The sequence below is a fragment of the Balaenoptera physalus genome (genome assembly GCF_965194825.1).
Source record: "Balaenoptera physalus genome assembly, chromosome: 5".
NCBI classification, from domain to species: domain Eukaryota; kingdom Metazoa; phylum Chordata; class Mammalia; order Artiodactyla; family Balaenopteridae; genus Balaenoptera; species Balaenoptera physalus.
This window is the reverse complement of record NC_138884.1, coordinates 107,170,504-107,191,010: the sequence shown is the minus strand read 5'-3', so window position 1 is coordinate 107,191,010 and position 20,507 is coordinate 107,170,504. Positions and strand designations below refer to the sequence as shown.

The following is a 20,507-nucleotide window of genomic DNA, read 5'->3' as shown; positions in this document are numbered from 1 at the left end:
GGGATAGAATTTAGCAACTTTCAAAGCTGATTTTCACACTCATAACTCATTGTAAGTTTTATATTTAAATTAAAGACAGCAAATTCAAATGCCTACACAGGCAGGCAGAAAGCATGAAGGGCCAAGTGCCTGGTATGGACCTGTGGGAGCTGGAGATAAAGATGGGGGTGGGGCAGATGCTCTGTGGCTCCAGTAAGTGCTACTGTGATGGAAGAAGACCAGATCTTCCGATTATTCACAAAAATCTGGGAATCTGGATTCATACGTAAAGTCTCCCATTTAAAAAATTGTTTTCCCATTTTTAAATATTAGCAACAAATCAAAGAAAAAAATTTTAAATACTACACAAACCAATTGATGGTCTCCATTTGTAATCCCAAATTTAAAACCCTTAGTTAAACACAAATAGAGAATTAAAAAGTTATTCTTTTTGTTGTTGTTGATTTAGACATTCCTTATTATTCAATGTTCTTTTAAGCATGCACACAAAAAAAATCACATGAAATTAATGTTTTGTTTTGTTTTTTTAAACACCAGTCAACTATTAGGATATGATGATAATGATGGAAATTCACCTCACACAAAAAGGGAATAAAATTTCAATCAAATGATAGTCAAATGACCATCAATTCTCTGGCATTGACAAAAAAGCCTTTAAGCTATCGAAAATTTTATGTAGTACAACAAAATCTCTTGAAATTTTTAGCAGAAGATAGGAATTTATTTTTATGACATATTAGCACTATAACTTCTGTATTTTATATGGACAGACCGATTTTCTCTACTTAAAAGTAAATACTTAAAGTTTTTAGAGTATGGCTAAACATTTAAAATTTGTAGCAGTTTTTTCTACCAATTTCTACTGACAATGAAATTAGCCAATAAGAGCCAAATAAATGCTCTGTCTGTAACTGATCTCTTACTTTTTAAAGATAATTTTTCAATTTCGATTTCAATTTTATATAACTAACTCTCTCATTAAGCAAGTCTCATGATTTCCAAGGCATGCTAGCTCAATTTCTTTTCTGGAAGCTTGTGACCTCCACACCAGGAATTGACATCACATTGTAACAAAAAAAAAAGGCGAACTTTGAAAATAGCCATCTTCCTGAAAAGGACTGGGATTCAGTTTCACCACAGTAATTGGCAAAAGCTGACTTACCATACTGGGAAACTTAGAAATAACCTCTATTCTGGAGAAATAAAGGCACAGCTGTTCCTTTTTGTTGTTGCTTATAACCTTTTTGAAATTCTGAAAAATGCAGTGATGACAAATGCAAAGGAAAGGAGAGAAAAGTTGGCTTTTTCTGGAGTAAGACACATCTGCTTAAACAGTCCACAGTGAGATGTGGAAATGTAATCGTCTGCTGATGGTCAAACAGACTTACGTAAACATATGTCAACGTCTGTGGAATTCAAACACTTTGCAGCTGCCTTTGGAAAAGCTCAAACGGAAAAGGAATATGACCACATATATTCCACATATACTAGGGGATCTTTCTCATTAACACCTATGCCTTTCTCAATTAAAAAGAAAAGATTTCAAAATTTTTAATAAAATGGGATGGATGAAAAATTAAGACTAACTTAAAAACCAACTTCTTTTTTAATTGTAACAGTATACAGCCACAAAAAGGAACTGAGCCTGATAAAAGGCAGGTAGACTGCTCTGGGCTTCTGAAAGAATTTTTTTTAAATCATATACAAAGATTATTTATCACTAGTATCCAATCTCTGCTGAGGTCGATGGAAGCAGAGGCTAATACCTCGTTTTCTCTCTCTTTCCGCCTTCTAATTTTGTGGATATTCCTTCCCCTCTTATTTTATTCTAATCTTCTGATTTTGTGGACATAAGTTTCTTCTCCTTTTTATCTAATCATAATATGGAAATTTCTGTTTTCTCCTGGTCTTTTAATCTTCTTGGCTAGTTTTGATTACGTGCAAACAATTACTCAACTCATGCTGTTGAAGATACTTGCAAACCAGTAGGTGCTCTAAAATGATAACATCAAAATAGCTATTTAAATTAAAAAAAAAAAATTCAAAGCAAAGAAGTTTAAACTTCTAGTCTGAATTTAAAGTAAACAAAACAATCTCAAATACTACTCTTATTTAGAACTATTTATAATCCTTATATAAATTCAATGTATTATGTGAAATAAATTAGTTTAAATTTGTCACCTAGCCTCAAATAGTTGATCAACTTTGGTTTAATTGTACTGAAATTTAAAAGTGTTATATTAATAAGTTTTACTCGGGTGGGGAAAATATCTTAACTGATTGTGTAGGAGGATAGAATCACAGATTTTTTTTTTAAAAGAATTTTCTAAACTAAAATATACTCAGGAGAAAAAAACTTACCTAAATGTGTTTGATGGGTCTGAGTTCTCAAGAATAAAAGATATATTTAGCATTCATTTTATATAAAATGAAAGCCAAGTTTACTTCTGACATTGTAGCTTTAATGTTTATATATCTCTGTATTTAAAACCTCATATAAATAATTCAGTCAGTTCAGGGTGAACTATAAAGTGTATATTGCATAATTATATTTAATGCAAATAAAAGTGCAATTTAAAAATAGAAACCCAATACAGGACATATGCTCCATTAAAAAAACTGAAAGTCCATTATTACATATGTGAACATTTATTTGGGTAAATGAGTACATGCAATAAAGAATTTTCCTGAAGTTACATCATATGTATTTATATCAAGTGAAAATTCTTAACTTGTTAAATAAGTAATCATGCTAACAAGAAGCCCTAAGGGCAAGTATTTTCAAAAGACACTTTGTCACCTGAGCTTCATCTTTGATGTCTAGGGTATACAAAAAGGAAGACACACGTCTGTCCAAGTCTTTGGATGAATGAAGGATGTAAGTTTCAGGCTTAAAGGATATGCACAAGGATCTAACTGGTCTTTGGGCTATAACCGACATTCTTCTGGTAGCTGGGGGGAGGTAACTACTCCCACAGCTGTAGGGTCTGTACATTCCTGAAAATCCTTCAAACACAAAGCAGAGAGACAGGGGAAATCTGTAATTACCACTGCCCCGATCCTAAGCTGCCTTTCAGAATTCAATGTGAAGAAGCAGTTAGATGCAAATTATGGACAGAGAGAACAGGGACACACAGGGAAACAGGAGAGAGAGAGACAGAGAAACCCACACCCCCATCTTGCAGATGAAACACACCCACAAAAACTACCTGGTGGTTAAACAAGGGTGCATGAAATTAGCTAACACATTCACTTGGATCCTGTTTATAAGTATAATGTTAAGGTCTATTTTTTTTTCTTTTTTAACATCTTTATTGGAGTATAATTGCTTTACAATGGTGTGTTAGTTTCTGCTGTATAACAAAGTGAATCAGCTATACATATACATATATCCCCATATCTCCTCCCTCTTGTGTCTCCCTCCCATCCTCCCTATCCCACCCCTCTAGGTGGTCATAAAGCACCGAGCTGATCTTCCTGTGCTATGTGGCTGATTCCCACTAGCTATCTACTTTACATTTGGTAGTGTATGTATGTCAATGCCACTCTCTCACTTCATCCCAGCTTACCCTTACCCTTCCTCCTCCCCGTGTCCTGAAGTCCATTCTCTACGTCTGTGTTAAGGTCTGTTATTTCACTATTTTCAGCAGAAGGATATCTGTTCAAAAAAACTGACTGCTCTGGAATCAGTGGCAGTGCACTGGCTTTTGCTTTTTGTGGGAATTTTTTGGTTTTCCAAATTTAATTTTTAGTGTACTTAATTCAGTAAGTAATACCTGAGTGTGGTAGATAATTCAAAAGAAACAAGAAGTCTGGTTGCAGTAAGAAGAGAGTTCGCTTCCCTGCCCTTCACAGCTACCAATTTCCTTCCCAGAGGCAACTCGCCTGGCTAGGGTCTCGGCAATCCTTTCACATGTTCTCTTTGCAACCGTAACCAAGTGTTCACATCCCCCTCCTTTTTTGTTTTTAATCACTGGTGTTGTGTTCTACACGTGGTCTGCAAACTACTTTTCTCACTGCATCTCACTTGGGGACTGTTTCATATCAGCAACTCTAGAACTGGCCAGTGCTCTCCAATGGGTATATGGCAATATACCAATATTCCAATGAATGGTCCCCCAAAGCATACATCTCACCATGCTTCTACTGATGGCCACACTTCAAGAACTTTTCTTCTTGGGTTAGCAGACCAAACTTCAAAACTTTAAATTGTTCTGTTTAATTTTGTTTAATTTCTGTTTAATTCTGTTTTCTGCTTAAGTTCCCCAATATCAGTTTTTCAGCAAAATTTGAAAGATCTTACTCATGGCTACTGAGCAACTGCGGTGCTCGGAGACACATCAAGGAGGATGTGACTGACACTCCTCGTTGTCTCTGGGTCTCCTTGAAGCCTAGCATTACTCATGTCATAGGCACTTTATTTCTGGATATGACACACTGATTGAATGGATGAGGGAATGTGGAAAGATGACCAAGTATCACAACCAGGGGTCCAGTATTGTGAAGCACAATCCTCAGCTGAGGAATCTGATTTCACAACTAAACTTCTTCGTCTTAAAAGCAGTGTACATCTAATCTGTCAGTCCACTGGAAAACTTATGGCAGCAGCAGGGGCTGCAGAAGAAACATCCTAAATCATGAAGTGTGCCCCAGACTTCAAGAGAGGGTTCCATATTATTTCCAAAAGGAAGTACACATTTAGAACCAGAAATATGCAAATTCTATAACTGGGTAATATATCACTAAAGTATAGGTTTCTGCCTCCAGATTACCCTGCAGAAACACTGAAGGAAAGGTTTAATGAAAATGGTACACTATAGGAGCTGGATTTTTAGATTTATTTATGTATTATTTATAATAATTATTATTTATTTTTAACTCAATAATAGAGTCTTTTTTTTTTTCGGCCATGCCTCAAGGCATGTGGGATCTCATTTCCCCGACCAGGGATCGAACCCGCGCCCCCTGAAGTGGAAGCGTGAAGTCTTAACCACTGGGCCACCTGGGAAGTCCCAATAGAGTTTTGATGCTATGTTTTAAAAGTCACAATTTTGAAGATAATTCTCTAAAGAATCTGTGAATGCTACAACAAAGGGTCATTACCATCTTCAATGGAGAGAAAGGCATAATGAACTGATTTCTTTCTCACAATAAAAGTCTTCATTTAACAAACTTGAAAAAAAAAAAAAGACAGGTTCCAGCTTAATTGCAAACTCAAGAAAACTGGGTATATAGATAATGTTTTGGAGACTGGTTCAAGATGGTGGAGTAGGACATGCGCTCACTCTCTTGCAAGAGCACCAGAATCATAACTGACTGCTCAACGATCAGACAGGAAGACACTGGAACTCACCAAAAAAGATACCCCACATCCAAAGACAAAGGAGAAGCCACAATAAGATGGTAGGAGGGGCACAATCACAATAAAATCAAATCCCAAAACCGCTGGGTGGGTGACTCACAAACTGGAGAACACTTATACCACAGAAGTCCACCCACTGGAGTGAAGGTTCTGAGCCCCACATTAGGCTTCCCAACCTCGGAGTCCGACAACAGGAGGAGGAATTCCCAGAGAATCAGACTTTGAAGGCTAGCGGGATTTGATTGCAGGACTTCGACAGGTCTGGGGGACAAGAGAGTCCACTCTTGGAGGGCACACACAAAGTAGTGTGCACATGAGGACCCAGGGGGAAGGAGCAGTGACCCCATAGGAGACTGAACCAGACCTACCTGCTAGTGTTGGAGGGTCTCCCGCAGAGGCGGGGGGCAGCCGTGGCTCACTACGGGGACAAGGACACTGGCAGCAGAGGTTCTGGGAAGTTCTCCTTGGTGTGAGCCCTCCTGGAGTCCGCCATTAGCCCCACCAAAGAGCCTATAGGTGGCAGTGCTGGGTCACCTCAGGCCAAACAACCAACAAGGAGGGAACTCATCCCCATCCATCAGCAGACAAGCAGATTAAAGTTTTACTGAGCTCTGCCCACCAAAGCAACACCCAGCTCTACCCACCACCAGTCCCTCCCATCAGGAAATTTGCAAAGGCCTCTTAGATAGCCTCATCCACCAGAGGGCAGACAACAGAAGCAAGAAGAACTACAATCCTGCAGGTTGTGGAACAAAAACCACATTCACAGAAAGATACACAAAATTAAAATGCAGAGGACTATGTACCAGATGTAGATGATGAACAAGATAAAACCCCAGAAAAGCAGCTAAATTAGGTGGAGCTAGGCAACCTTCTAGAAAAACAATTCAGAATAATGATAGTGATGATGATCCAGGACATCGGAAAAAGAATGGAGGCAAAGATAGAGACGATGCAAGAAATGTTTAACAAAGACCTAGAAGAATTAAAGAACAAACACCTAGAAGAATTAAAGAACAAACAAACAGAGATGAACAATACATTAACTGAAGTGAAAAATACACTAGAAGGAATCAATAGCAGAATAACTGAGGAATAAGAATGGATAAGTGACCTGGAGGACAGAATGGTGGAAATCACTGCCGCAGAGCAGAATAAAGAAAAAAGAATGAAAAGAAATGAAGACAGCCTAAGAGACCTTTGGGACAACATTAAATGCACCAACATTCACATTATAGGGGTCCCAGAAGAAGAGAGAGAGAAAGGACCTGAGAAAATATCTGAAGAGATTATAGTCAAAAATTTCCCTAATATGGGAAAGGGAATAATCAAGTCCAGGAAGCGCAGAGAGTCCCATACAGGATAGATCCAAGGAGAAACACACCAAGACACATATTAATTAAACTCTCAAAAATTAAATACAAAGAAAAAATATTAAAAGTAGCAAGGGAAAAGCAACAAACAAGATACAACAGAATCCCCATAAGGTTAACAGCTGATCCTTCAGCAGAAACTCTGCAAGCCAGAAGGGAGTAGCAGGACATATTTAAAGTGATGAAACGGAAAAACCTACAACCAAGATTACTCTACCCAGCGAGGATCTCATTCAGATTCAACAGAGAAATTAAAACCTTTACAGATAAGCAAAAGCTAAGAGAATTCAGCACCACCAAACCAGCTCTACAACAAATGCTAAAGGAACTTCTCTAAGTGGGAAACACAAGAGAAGAAAAGGACCTACACAAACAAACCCAAAACAATTAAGAAAAAGGTCATAGGAACATACATATCAATAAGTACCTTAAATGTAAATGGATTAAATGCTCCAACCAAAAGACAGAGATGGGCTGAATGGGTATGAAAACAAGACCCATATATATGCTGTCCACAAGGGACCCACTTCAGACCTAGGGACACATACAGACTGAAAGTGAGGGGATGGAAAAAGATATTCCATGCAAATGGAAATCAAAAGAAAGCTGGAGTAGCAATTCTCATATCAGACAAAGTAGACTTTAAAATAAAGACTACTATAAGAGACAAAGAAGACACTACATAATGATCAAGGGATCAATCCAAGAAGAAGATAAAACAATTTTAAATATATATGCACCCAACATAGGAGCACCTCAACACATAAGGCTAACACTAACAGCTATAAAAGAGGAAATCGACAGTAACACAATAATAGTGGGGGACTTTAACACCTCACTTACACCAATGGACAGACCATCCAGACAGAAAACTAATAAGGAAACACAAGCTTTAAATGACACAATAGACCAGATACATTTAATTGATATTTATAGGACATTCCATCCAAAAACAGCAGGTTACACTATCTTCGCAAGTGTACATGGAACATTCTCCAGGATAGATCACATCTTGGGTCACAAATCAAGCCTCTGAAAATTTAAGAAAATTGAAATCATATTAAGCATCTTTTCCGTCCACAATGCTATGAGATTAGAAATCAATTACAAGGGATTTCCCTGGTGGCAGAGTGATTAAGAATCCACCTCCAATGCAGGGGACACAGGTTCAATCCCTGGTCCAGGAAGATCCCACATGCAGCGGAGCAACTAAGCTGAGCAACTACTGAGCCTGTGCTCTAGAGCCCGCGAGCCACAACTACTGAGCCCATGTGCTACAACTACTGAAGCCTGTGCACCTAGAGCCCATACTCTGCAACAAGAGAAGCCACCGCAATGAGAAGCCTGCACACCACAATGAAGAATAGCCCCCCCTCGCCGCAACTAGAGAAAGCCCACACACAGCAACAAAGACCCAATGCAGCCTAAATAAATAAATAAATAAACTTAAAAAAAATCAATTACAGGGGAAAAAAACATAAAAAACATAAACACATGGAGGCTAAACAATATATTACTAAATAACGAAGAGATCACTGAAGAAATCAAAGAGGAAATCAAAAAATACCTAGAGACAAATGACAACAAAAACACGACAATCCAAAACCTATGGGATGCAGCAAAAGCAGTTCTAAGAGGGAAGTTTATAGCAATACAACCCTACCTCAAGAAACAAGAAAAGTCTCAAATAAACAACCTAACCTTACACCTAAAGGAACTAGAGAAAGAAGAACAAACAAAACCCAAAGTTAGTAGAAGGAAAGAAATGACACAGATGAGAGCAGAAATAAATGAAATAGAAACAAAGAAAACAACAGCAAAGATCAATAAAGCTAAAAGGTGGTTCTTTGAGAAGATAAACAAAATTGATAAACCTTTAGCCAGATTCATCAAGAAAAAGAGGGAGAGGACTCAAATCAATAAAATTAGAAATGAAAAAGGAGAAGTTACAATGGACACCACAGAAATACAAAGCATCCTAAGAGACTACTACAAGCAACTCTATGCCAATAAAATAGAAAACCTGGAAGAAATGGACAAATTCTTAGAAAGGTATAACCTTCCAAGACTGAACAAGGAAGAAACAGAAACATGAACAGACCAATCACAAGTAATGAAATTGAAACTGTGATTAAAAATCTTCCAACAAACAAAAGTCCAGGACCAGATGGCTTCACAGGTGAATTCTATCAAACATTTAGAGAAGAGCTAACACCCATCCTTCTCAAACTCTTCCAAAAAATTGCAGAGGGAGGAACACTCCCAAACTCATTCTACAGGGCCACCATCACCCTAATACCAAAACCAGACGAAGATACTGCAAAAAAATAAAATTACAGATCAATATCACTGATGAATATAGATGCAAAAATCCTCAACAGAATACTAGCAAACAGAATCCAGCAACACATTAAAAGGATCATACACCATGATCAAGTGGGATTTATCCAAGCGATGCAAGGATTCTTTAACATACCCAAATCAATCAATGTATACATCATATTAGCAAATTGAATAAAACCATATGATCATCTCAATAGATGCAGAAAAAGCTTTTGACAAAATTCAACACCCATTTATAATAAAAACTCTCCAGAAAGTGTGCATAGAGGGAACCTACCTCAACATAATAAAGGCTATATATGACAAACCCACAGCAAACATCATTCTCAATGATGAAAAACTGAAAGCATTTCTTCTAAGATCAGGAACAAGACAAGGAGGTCCACTCTGCCACTATTATTCAACATAGTTCTGGAAGTCCTAGCTGTGGCCATCAGAGAAGAAAAAGAAATAAAAGGAATTCAAATTGGAAAAGAAGAAGTAAAACTGCACTGTTTGCAGATGACGTGATACTATACATAGAGAATCCTAAAGATGCCACCAAAAACTACTAGAGCTAATCAATGAATTTGGTAAAGTTGCAGGATACAAAATTATTGCACAGAAATCTCTTGCATTCCTATACACTAACAACAAAAGATCAGAAAGAGAAATTAAGGAAACAATCCCATTCACCATTGCAACAAAAATAATAAAATACATAGGAATAAACCTACCTAAGGAGGTAAAAGACCTGTACTCAGAAAACTATAAGACACTGATGAAAGAAATCAAAGATGACACAAACAGATGGAGAGATATACCATGTTCTTGGATTGGAAGAATCAATATTGTGAAAATGACTATTCTACCCAAAGAAATCTACAGATTCAATGCAATCCCTATCAAATTATCAATGGTTTTTTTTACAGAACTAGAGCAAAAAATCTGAAAATTTGTATGGAAACACAGAAGACCCAAATAGCCAAAGCAATCTTGAGGAAAAAAAGGGAGCTGGAGGAATCAGACTCCCTGACTTCAGACTATACTACAAAGCTACAGTAATCAAGACAATATGGTACTGGCACAAAAATAGAAACATAGATCAATGGAACAGGATAGAAAGCCCAGAGATAAACCCCACGCACCTATGGTCAACTAATCTATGACAAAGCAGGCAAGTATATACAATGGAGAAAAGACAGTCTCTTCAATAAGTGGTGCTGGGAAAATTGGACAGCTACATGTAAAAGAATGAAATTAGAACACTCCCTAACACCATACACAAAAATAAACTCAAATGGATTAAAGACCTAAATATAAGACCGGACACTATAAAACTCTCAGAGGAAAACATAGGAAGAACACTCTTTGACATAAATCACAGCAGGATCTTTTTTGACCCACCTCCTAGAGTAATGGAAATAAAAACAAAAATAAACAAATGGGACCTAATTAAACTTAAAAGCTTTTGCAAAGCAAAGGAAACTATAAGCAAGACGAAAAGACAGCCCTCAGAATGGGAGAAAATATTTGCAAACGAATAAATGGACAAAGGATTAATCTCCAAAATATATAAACACAACATGGAGCTCAATATTAAAAGAAAAAATAACCCAATCAAAAAATGGGCAGAAGACCTAAATAGACATTTCTCCAAAGAAGATACACAGATGGCCAAGAGGCACGTGAAAAGCTGCTTAACCTCACTAATTATTAGAGAAATGCAAATCAAAACTACAATGAGGTATCACCTCACACCAGTTAAAATGGGCATCATCAGAAAATCTACAAACAACAAATGCTGGAGAGGGTGTGGAGAAAAGGGAACCCTCTTGCACTGTTGGTGGGAATGTAAACTGATACAGCCACTATGGAGAACATTATGGAGCTTCTTTAAAAAACTAAAAATAGAATTACCATATGACCCAGCAATCCCACTATTGGGCACATACCCAGAGAAAATCATAATTCAAAAAGAGTCACATACCACAATGTTCATTGCAGCACTATTTACAATAGCCAGGTCACGGAAGAAACCTAAATGCCCATCAACAGACAAATGGATAAAGAAGATGTGGTACATATATATAGTGGAATATTACTCAGCCATAAAAAGGAATGAAATTGGGTCATTTGTAGAGACATGGATGGACCCAGAGACTGTCATACAGAGTGAAGTAAGTCAGAAAAAGAAAAACAAATACAGTATATTAACGCATATATGTGGAATCTAGAAAAATGGTACAGATGAACCAGTTTGCAAGGCAGAAATAGAGACACAGATGTAGAGAACAAACATATGGACCTCAAGGGGGGAAAGCAGGGGTGGGGTGGTGGTGGTGGGATGAATTGGGAGATTGGGATTGACATGTATACACTAATATGTGTAAAATAGATAACTAATAAGAACCTGCTGTTTAAAAATAAATAAAATAAAATTCTTTTTTTAAATTTCCTAATAAAAAATGAGAAAAATAAAACAAAAACAAACAAAAAGAAAACTGGGCATATAATTAGAAAGTTAACTCCATTCAACAATATTCTCAAATTCCCCAATTCAGGGACTCTACCCATCTGCACAGCACAGGGAACTATACTCAGTATTCTGTAATAACCTAGAAAGGAAAAGAATCTGAAAACAAATACATATATTTTTATATATATATTATATATATATATACATATATAACTGAATCACTCTGCTGTACACCTGAAACTAACATAATATTGTATATCAACGATACTTCAATTAAAAAAAATTTTCTTGCAAAAGAACCCTTCGGACGTACAAATCAACTAGAAATAGTTGCTCTGCCTTCCTGCATGCTGCCTGTTTCGAGAGAGCTATTTAAGAGGAAGGAGGCACTGTCCTGGGAGGTGAATGCTTTCTTCAGTCCCAGATTTATCAGGATGTCTTCAAAATGAAAAAAAACACGGGGCTGGCTTATCACATAAACTAGAGCAGCTTGGTTACAGCACTAACTTCTGCTTATAGTGATGTGCTGGGCAAGCATTTTTGTTCTCTCTTTTCTGTTCTCTGTTTTTTGTATTTCGTTGTTGTTGTTTCCAACTCATGCTCAACAGTTAAAACACAAGACATTTCTCATCAACCTAAAACACAATCAGCTGTTGTCCAAGATGCTACTTGCCTTATAAATATACAAATCACCAAGAGGGAGAGTGTAAAGTAGTTCTTGAGGGCGGCCCCATTTTTCTTCTGTCGCTGGTGCATTTCTCCACCACACTTGTTACAGCAACGACACAAACTAAAGACAAACCCCACCAGAGGCATCAGAATAATAAACAGCAATCCCAGGACAGCACAGATAATAATCCCGATCTCATAGTAGATAATCTGCAAGTCAAACAAAAGAAACAGCACATACTGTAACATAAAATTACACGTAGGACATTCCACAGTGTACACATTTCATGCTTTTTAAGCTATTTGCCATCATGACTTAAATCTTGAGGGGGGGGCGGTGTGTGTGTGTCCATTTTGAAGATCCTTCTTGAAACAAAGGAAGCAGAGATCTGAGTTATCAGAGTATGGGATCAAGCAGTTACTACCTTCTTTCAACTTCCAGGAAAATATCCAAATTAAGGGTCAAGTTGCAAATGGTGTCATTTCAACCCCAAAGGTATTTTGTTTGTTTTTAAACGGCATGACAAATTTTGGCAGAAGTCCTTGCATAATGAATAATCTATACCAAGGATGTTTTTCACCAGAAAGATAGAACTAGTAATAGTTATTAAGGATTCAAAGTAGCTTGGATTGGATCAATTAATGACAAATTCATAGTTAGTTATGAAAGAATCTGGAATATATCTAAATTTAGAAAAAAAGGCTCGGACTTTCCAAATCAGACATGTTACTCACAGGCCACTCAGTTTCCCCACCCATGTACTGGGAATAAAATACGTACCTTATAAGGTCCTTGTGAACATTGCAGATAATGTATGATTATTGATAAGGTGCCATGGGAAGTACCTGGCATGGAGCAGACACTTGCTAAGTGCCCCTTTCAGGCTGGTGAGGCTGGGCTCAGCAGCCTAAGTCTCAGATAGTTCCTAGGTTCCTAGGAACTAGCACAATAGCTAGACACAATCATGTGACCTAAACCTATTTTCATAATCACTGACGGCTTTATTCCAGGCTAAATAAAAATTAATGCAACAGGATGATAAAACTCGTTCTCGTTCCAATTCATGTATGCAGTTACTCACATTTCCATAAAGCAAGACACTTTAAAAGAATGGCAGAAAATTACAGGTTGGCGGTTTGCAACCTGTAATGGTTTGTAATGAACCAGCTAGATAGCAATACATTCTGAAGCCAAGGTGAGCAAAGGAAAACAAAACCCAAGCCTTGTTCCTAGGAGCAAATGTGATGTCTTAGGAGAGAGCACTGAACTTGGAGTCAGAGGACCTGCTTTAAATCTCAGCAGGGGCGGCTTTTAATTCTCTAAACTAGGAAATATTACATTAGCATTAATGTCATCAGCATATTGTGAGGGGCAGATAATTAAATGAGTTAATGTGTAAACAACTAGCAAAGTGCCCAGCACACAGCAAATGTTCAATCAATATTAGCTAACTTGTGGGCAAACGCTTATGAGTATTAAGCTAGGTGCACATGGTACTTGAATATTATCTACTTCCATATTAAGGTTAAAATGCTAAAAACAAAAAAAGTGATTGCAATTTTGATGCAGGCTTCTTAAGCTACGCTGGCCACCACGGCCATGAAAAGTCGTTATTTGCTGTTGTGTAACCCACCCTTGAAGACTCACATCATTGGCCAACTGAGAAACCAGCTCCAGACACTCCAAATTCTTACTTATTTTGCTATCTTTCTCAGCAAATATTCTAAATTGTTACTATTTTTAGAAATTGTTTCTGGGAATTTCCTGGTGGTCCAGTGGTTAGGACTCCACGCTTCCACTGCAGGGGGCATGGGTTTGATCCCTGGTTGGGAAACTAAGATCCTGCAAGCTGCATGGCACAGCCAAAAAAAAAAAAAAATTGTAACACTGAACCCCAAACCCAGGAGAGAAGGTGTACTGAAATGTTTTTAATGCACTATCTTTAGCTCCAAATACAAATTTTATATTTTGTATATAAGCTTTCCAATGTCACTACTAAATATTAGGTTAAACAGTATCAGGAACAAGATTATGTCATTTCCAGAGTTCACGTCTACACTTAAAAGTCTGGCCAAGATCTGGCAAGAACCTAAATTATTTCCTGATATACCAAGATCTCCGGAGTGCTTTGTGGATTGTGTTGAAGAGAAGCTCAAGATTTAAATTTGCAGATGGGTTGCTATTCTTTCGTGGACTACAAAAGCTGAAAGAGAAGATGGAAGATGATGGCAGAAACAAAAAGGAAACAATTTAAAAATCATCACAGTGGAGATGACAGTGAACAGAAAGTTCTGGCAAAAGCGTCACACCACTCACGGGCTTTAGACAGAGCAACATGAAACAGCAAGTGAGGACTTTACCTTCAGAATCAAGACTACATTTTCTGGCTGATGAAGTCAAAGCGGTTGCAGAGTTTGTGCAAGCAGAGGCAGCATGCATCAAGAAAACAGAAAACATTACTGGAGTGATTAACCACAACTGAGACCATTAATATTCCACACAGAGGAAATCAAGGGAGAGGAGGATGACACAAGACAGGAACATAAAAGGAGCATTTATTAGACAAACAGTGTTTTGGGTACAGTCAAGCTCTAGGGCTCACATTTGGATTTACATTGGATTTCTTGAAAGGTTCTTAATCAGTATGCTAATCAGTTATGGACAAGGGGAGCTAGAGGGAAAGATACAAATGCTTAACACACTAACCACAACCACATGGTCTCCATGAAACAGAGAATCAGTGGCTGCCTAGAACCCCAGAGCCCAAGGCACCAACTTCCAAGTGCCCTTTCTAAAATGACAATCTTATGGTATCATTCCCTTGTTTAACAGCATTCCATGGATTCCCACCATGTCTAATTCAAACTCCTCCACGTGGTCCTATGTTATTTAATTCTGGCTTCATGTCCCCATTCTTCTTGACCACTCTAGTCCCAGAAAGCATCATGGTCTCTCTCCCTTTCCTCACTTTGGGTTTCCTCTTGCTTGAACCTTATTCCCATCACGCTTCCCCTGATGAAACTCAAGTCTGAGTTTGGATGTTGCTTTCTCCAGGAAGTCTGTCTTGATAACAACGTCTGGGTTTGCTGTACATCCCTCCTTCATGATGCCATGCAGTCCTATACTTGCCCTTTCACAGTGCTTACCTCATTTGCTCAATTTATAAGACTATCCTTCTTTTTGGAAGAGGGAGGTGACATATGTATGAAGAGGGACAAAGTCATTATTGTTGTTATAGTTGACTTAAAATGTCCTCATGTGGTTAAATAAAATTATGTGGCTCCATGGTGTTCTCCAGATGACGTTTTTCAAGTTGTCTGGTCCAGGAAATCCAAGTTTGGAAGCCATTGCCTTAGCTGGCAGATTTTCACAGGTGCGGAAGAACAATGTTTGTGATGTTAATAACCTTTAAAGGAGGCATCATCTGAAATGTTGGGATGGGCAGTTCAGATACACATGCCCCTGGGGACCCACAGGGCATCTTGAATGACCCCAGCCTCCCTTCCTGGGTCCGGGCCCCACGGGCTTGTTACCTCCCAACCTCACCAATCATAAGCTCCTCACAGCGTGTGTTAAAAACACTGACTTCAGGCCCCTCCCCTGGAGAAGCGTCAGGAGATTTGGGTAAGACCAGGAATCTGTCTTTAAAACAAGCTCCGTGTCATGATTATGATTAAGTGCCTCTTCAGTCTTGGTGTATAGATACCTCAGCTCTCTCACCTTCCCATGGGCTAATTCCCACACTGGTGTCTTCGACGTCTAGCACAGCTCCTCTACAGGATGGAGCTCTGCTGCCCCCTGTGGCGGGTGGCGGAATGATACACCCTCTACAGGCGGCTCTCCCTCCGCTGTGTCACCTCCCACTTCACAGCCAGGGTTCCCTGCACCTCCCAAATAAGTGACTTGCCCTGGAGTCCTTGACTCAGGGTCTGCTTCGGGGACTGACCAAACACACCCAGCATTCATCTCCCTAAAGCCAATCAGAAAGCTCCCTTCCCAAGGAGCCCTGGCTTCTTTGGTGTCTTTGCTTAACCAAATCCCTCTTCCTTGGATAACCAGAAAACATGACCCAATTCCACACCTAGGGTAGGATTCCGTTCATTCCTGTGGGCCCAGTTCTGGCTCCTTTCTCTACACCAGCTCCACCCAAATGGTTTTTATCCATTTGTAAAGACACCTGAGGTGGAGAGGAAATCAGGAAGTAGGGGGGTCCCCAAGTTTACAGGGACTCCAAGTCTAATATCAAGCCAGCCATAAAGGACTCGTCCAACGAAGGCTCCTGCCACGGATGGTGGCAGCCAACTCTGGCTCATGCTTGTCAGGCTGCCCAGAGTCACCTCAGAGTCTGAGGACCTGGTCCTCTGAGGCTTGGGCCCAGATGAGAGAGCCCAGCCTCTCACGCCCAACCCATTCCTTGGCAGAGCGAACTGGCATTCAGGCTGGGCTGCTAATGGCATGCAAATTTTCAAGATAAATATAAAAGCAAAGATCCTTTTATTCTGCCCAGGGAAGCAGGCACACATGGGCAATCACGTTTGGAAGATATAAATGAAGCCAGTGGCACTGAAGAATGAAAATGCTTTCTGTGGTAGGAGGGAAGGTGTAGGCACTAGCGTGTATCTGGCTCATCCTCTTTTATACACACAAATGGCCTTGAGATGAGAACTTCCTCTTTGGCTTCTGCATTCACTTTTCCCTTAAGCATCATTTTATTGCAAATTGAGAATATGCGGCCACCGTTCCCACCACTGGGCGAGAGTTCACTGCCTTCACACCCGTTGGAGACACTGTCATTCACATTTGTTGTGCTGGCCATTAAATAAATAAAAAAGTCCACTGGTACCTTTATTGTTGTCTTGATAACTACCTTCGTACCAGGAAAGGATGGAACGAATGAATCGTCTGACCCTGCAGGACTAATAGCTTGACACACAGATTCAACTAATTTTTATTATCCTAACATTCAATGCAAAAACATTCGTCTGTTGATTTCATCGGCAACCGACATTCATCACAGGCCAAAATCGAAATAACACACTGTTCTGTTTAGGTAAGTTAACCTCGTGGATGCAAACAGAGTGAATTAACAGCACCTTAACCCTAACCCTAACCCTAACCTTGGTATTAAGTAGAGACATGAAAGGTGCCTGGATACTTTCTGACAATACTGTCCACTCATCTGAGTGAGGCCTTCAAGGCCCTCCCCTGATCTGGCCCCAGCTCACCTGTCCTTCCCCTTCCTCCTCACCCACCAGCTCCATCCCTCTGCTTCCTCCTCTCACGCCTCATCCTCTGCTCATGTGGTCCCCACAGCTTGGAACGCCTGCAAAGCTGCCTCCCCACCTGTTCCAGCCCTGCTTATCTTTTTAACAACAAGCCCCCAAATCACTTCCTTGTGGAAGAGCTCTGGTAAGAATTAATTCTTTTTCTTCTACAAGTATGCATGTGTATGTTAAAAGTACGCATGCCTGTTTCTAGGGATGTTCAAACCATTCCATTTAGCTAAGGGGTTCTCATCCCTTGTCTAAAAAAAGTAGCATAAGACTTCCCTTAAGGAAATTTTAGTTTTTCAATAACATATAGCTTGAAAGGTGAATGTTTCTTCAAATGCTGCTTTTGAAATTTCTGCTGTAGTTCAAATGGGATTTATGAGGCATTTCAATACTCCATAAAGCTTCTTAGTCAAGAAAGGTCACTCAATTCACAGGTAAAACAACTGGTTGTTTAAAGATTTACTTTCAAGTCAGCCAAAGTTTTGCTCATATTTATTTTTTGCTAACAAATTCATCAATCAAAATTACCTTCTCATAATCCGTTGAGAGGTCAAACTTCTTCTGGACAACTTTTCTTAAAATATCTGGGGGAAAAAAGCCACAAAACAACGGCACAATTACTTTTTCAGTAAAAATATAAAATGCATATTTAGAAAATAAATGTCTATATGTGCTCACAAATTATTGAACCTCAATATAGTATTCTTATACTTTTATTCCTCTTTCTTAATGTAGGTAAATAATTGACCTAATGAGGCTCTAACCAGAAGCAAAGAATGGAGAACAAATATTTTCGACCTACGATTTTGCCAGTGGCAAAATTAGAGGGTTGCCATCTTTAAGAGTTCTCAATTTCTCACAAAACACCTTAAAGTTTACCAGCAAACTACATATACCTCATTAACAGTCACTAATAAAATGTTACATTGATACTGCTAATTCTTTTTTTGTCAATAAATCAAGTTTAATTAATTATGATTTATTAAATTTCCAACACTGCCACACCCATATATTGATTCTGGCTGCTCAGCCATACAAACTACAAGAGCAGAGCGACAGAAACCATATGGTCTCCAGAGCCTCCAATCTTTATTATCTGGCCCTTCACAGAAAAAGTCTGCCCTCCTGGTCTATATGAACATGTTGACAGGACACTGAATCACAAGGTTTAAAGTTTTGATGTGACCAGTGTGCATGATTTTTGCTGGTTAATTTATGTAAGCCAAGTTGGACTGACAGCACCACCACTAGCCACAGGAAATAAGGAATCTCTAAACTCTAAATGTGATTTTTCTTTTAAGTTGGAAAATGCATTAACATTTGCATGCAGATTAGGAACATCAGATTTCCTTAGGGAACTGTGACTCCATTTATCCCTAATGTTTTTTGCCCCACAGCCCATGAAATTGCTTTCCTAATTATTTGGAACCACAAATGCAATTTATTCTTTAATACTTCTACTTTTACATAATATTTTACAAATGAAAGGAATCTTACAATTAACCTAATCCAAGAGCTCTTAACATGAGATGTCCCTCTCCATCTCCAAGCAGTGCACGAAAAATCCAAAATGCTAAGCAAAACTGAATTTTTCTGTGCATGCTCATTTGGGGCGTTTTAAAATTCTCACATAGGTCAGGAGCCACCTCGTATCCTGATTCTCCCATCTAGTAATGATATAGCATAGCTGATGGCCAGATAGGGAGGGTGACTTGTCTAAAATCAGTGATCTGTGAGGCCAGACCCAGGCCCAGGTCTTCCTTCCCCTGGTGCGAGGTCCTTCCCACACTGCACATTGTCTTCTGCCCCAGGAATGAGCTTCTGGAATGCTAGGACTGTATCCCGTATAAGCACTTCCAAAGTATACTACCGGGGGTCGCAAATGAAACCCCACGGTGAACGCTTTTTTAAAGCAAAGACATTCACATGTACAGGCCAGGAAACAAAGCAAGCCACTTCCCCACACGGCCTTCTGGAAAACAACTTTCCACCTGCACAGAGCAGATAGATACATGGAGCAGACCTGTAAAGGATGTGCTGCAGGAACAGAGATTTTCAAACTGGTAGGAAACCCTGGGAACCCTAGAGTTTCTCCAAGGTACCTTGGGGGCAACCCAGGGTCACAGGTGTTCTCCGGCCTTGAACCAGTCTCTTTGCTTTAGTCTGCTGCACACACGTAGCAGGCGTAGCTCTAGTAGAGCTCTGTGGAGGTAAGCCAATGCCAGAGAACATGGCTTGTGTACCCATGGCAACCTCTGGGAAACAGTGACATTCGTCTCTGCCAAACAGATGCCCCCATCAGTTTGCTTGAAGACCCAGCCCCTCCTGAGTCCTTCTGTGATGCTGGTGGCCCTGGGTGTCCCAGGCATGGTCCCAGCTACATCCAACGACAACACTCACTGGCAGTTGATCCCTGTCCTTTGGCTGCCAGCTGGCCCTGACCCTCAGGCAAAGCTGATCCTTGCTGTACTGGCTAAAAACCTATCCCAAGACTTTGGAGCAGAGATGTTCTCCCTTCCCGTGGTTTAGAGTAGCACTGTCTTACAGAAATCTATCTCAAGCCACATAAGTAATTTCAAATTTTCTAGTAGTTCCATTTAAAAACATGATTAATTTAAAATTAATTTTAATATGTTTTACTTACTCTAAATATATGCAAAGTAGTATCATTTCAAGATATCATCAGTGTAAATATTAATGAGCTATTTACAGTCTTATTTTCATACTAAGAGTTCAGAAGCCGGTGTCAATGCCCTTTAGTTCAGACAAGCTACAGTTCAAGTGCTCCATGGCCACACGTGGTTAGTGGCTCCTGCACTGGACAGCACAGGCTCAGAGGCGGCAGGTCACCCTGCCCACTCTCACCCCGGAGCAATTCCATTTCCCCCAAAGCCCCAAGGCCTCTATCCGTTTCCTTATTGCCCCTTCCTTCCCAGCATCCCCTGTCACAAAAACACAGAATGGGCGTCCTTCATGCTCAGGACCACAATATCCATTTTTCCCTTGGCTTCCCTGTGTATGTCTAATT

General features: G+C 39.4%; 1 protein-coding gene across 5 annotated transcripts in view; it reads right to left on the bottom strand.

The window, feature by feature from the left end:
* Positions 1-20,507, bottom strand: part of PROM1 (prominin 1) — a 113,596-nt gene that overhangs the window by 47,439 nt on the left and 45,650 nt on the right. For all 5 annotated transcript variants that reach the window (XM_082462414.1, XM_082462413.1, XM_082462412.1 and 2 more), the window contains 2 exons: positions 18,008-18,063; positions 12,210-12,415 (listed from right to left, as the gene is read on the bottom strand). In XM_082462414.1, the coding sequence (XP_082318540.1) occupies positions 12,210-12,415; positions 18,008-18,063 (262 nt within the window). The remainder of the gene's footprint in view (positions 1-12,209; positions 12,416-18,007; positions 18,064-20,507) is intronic.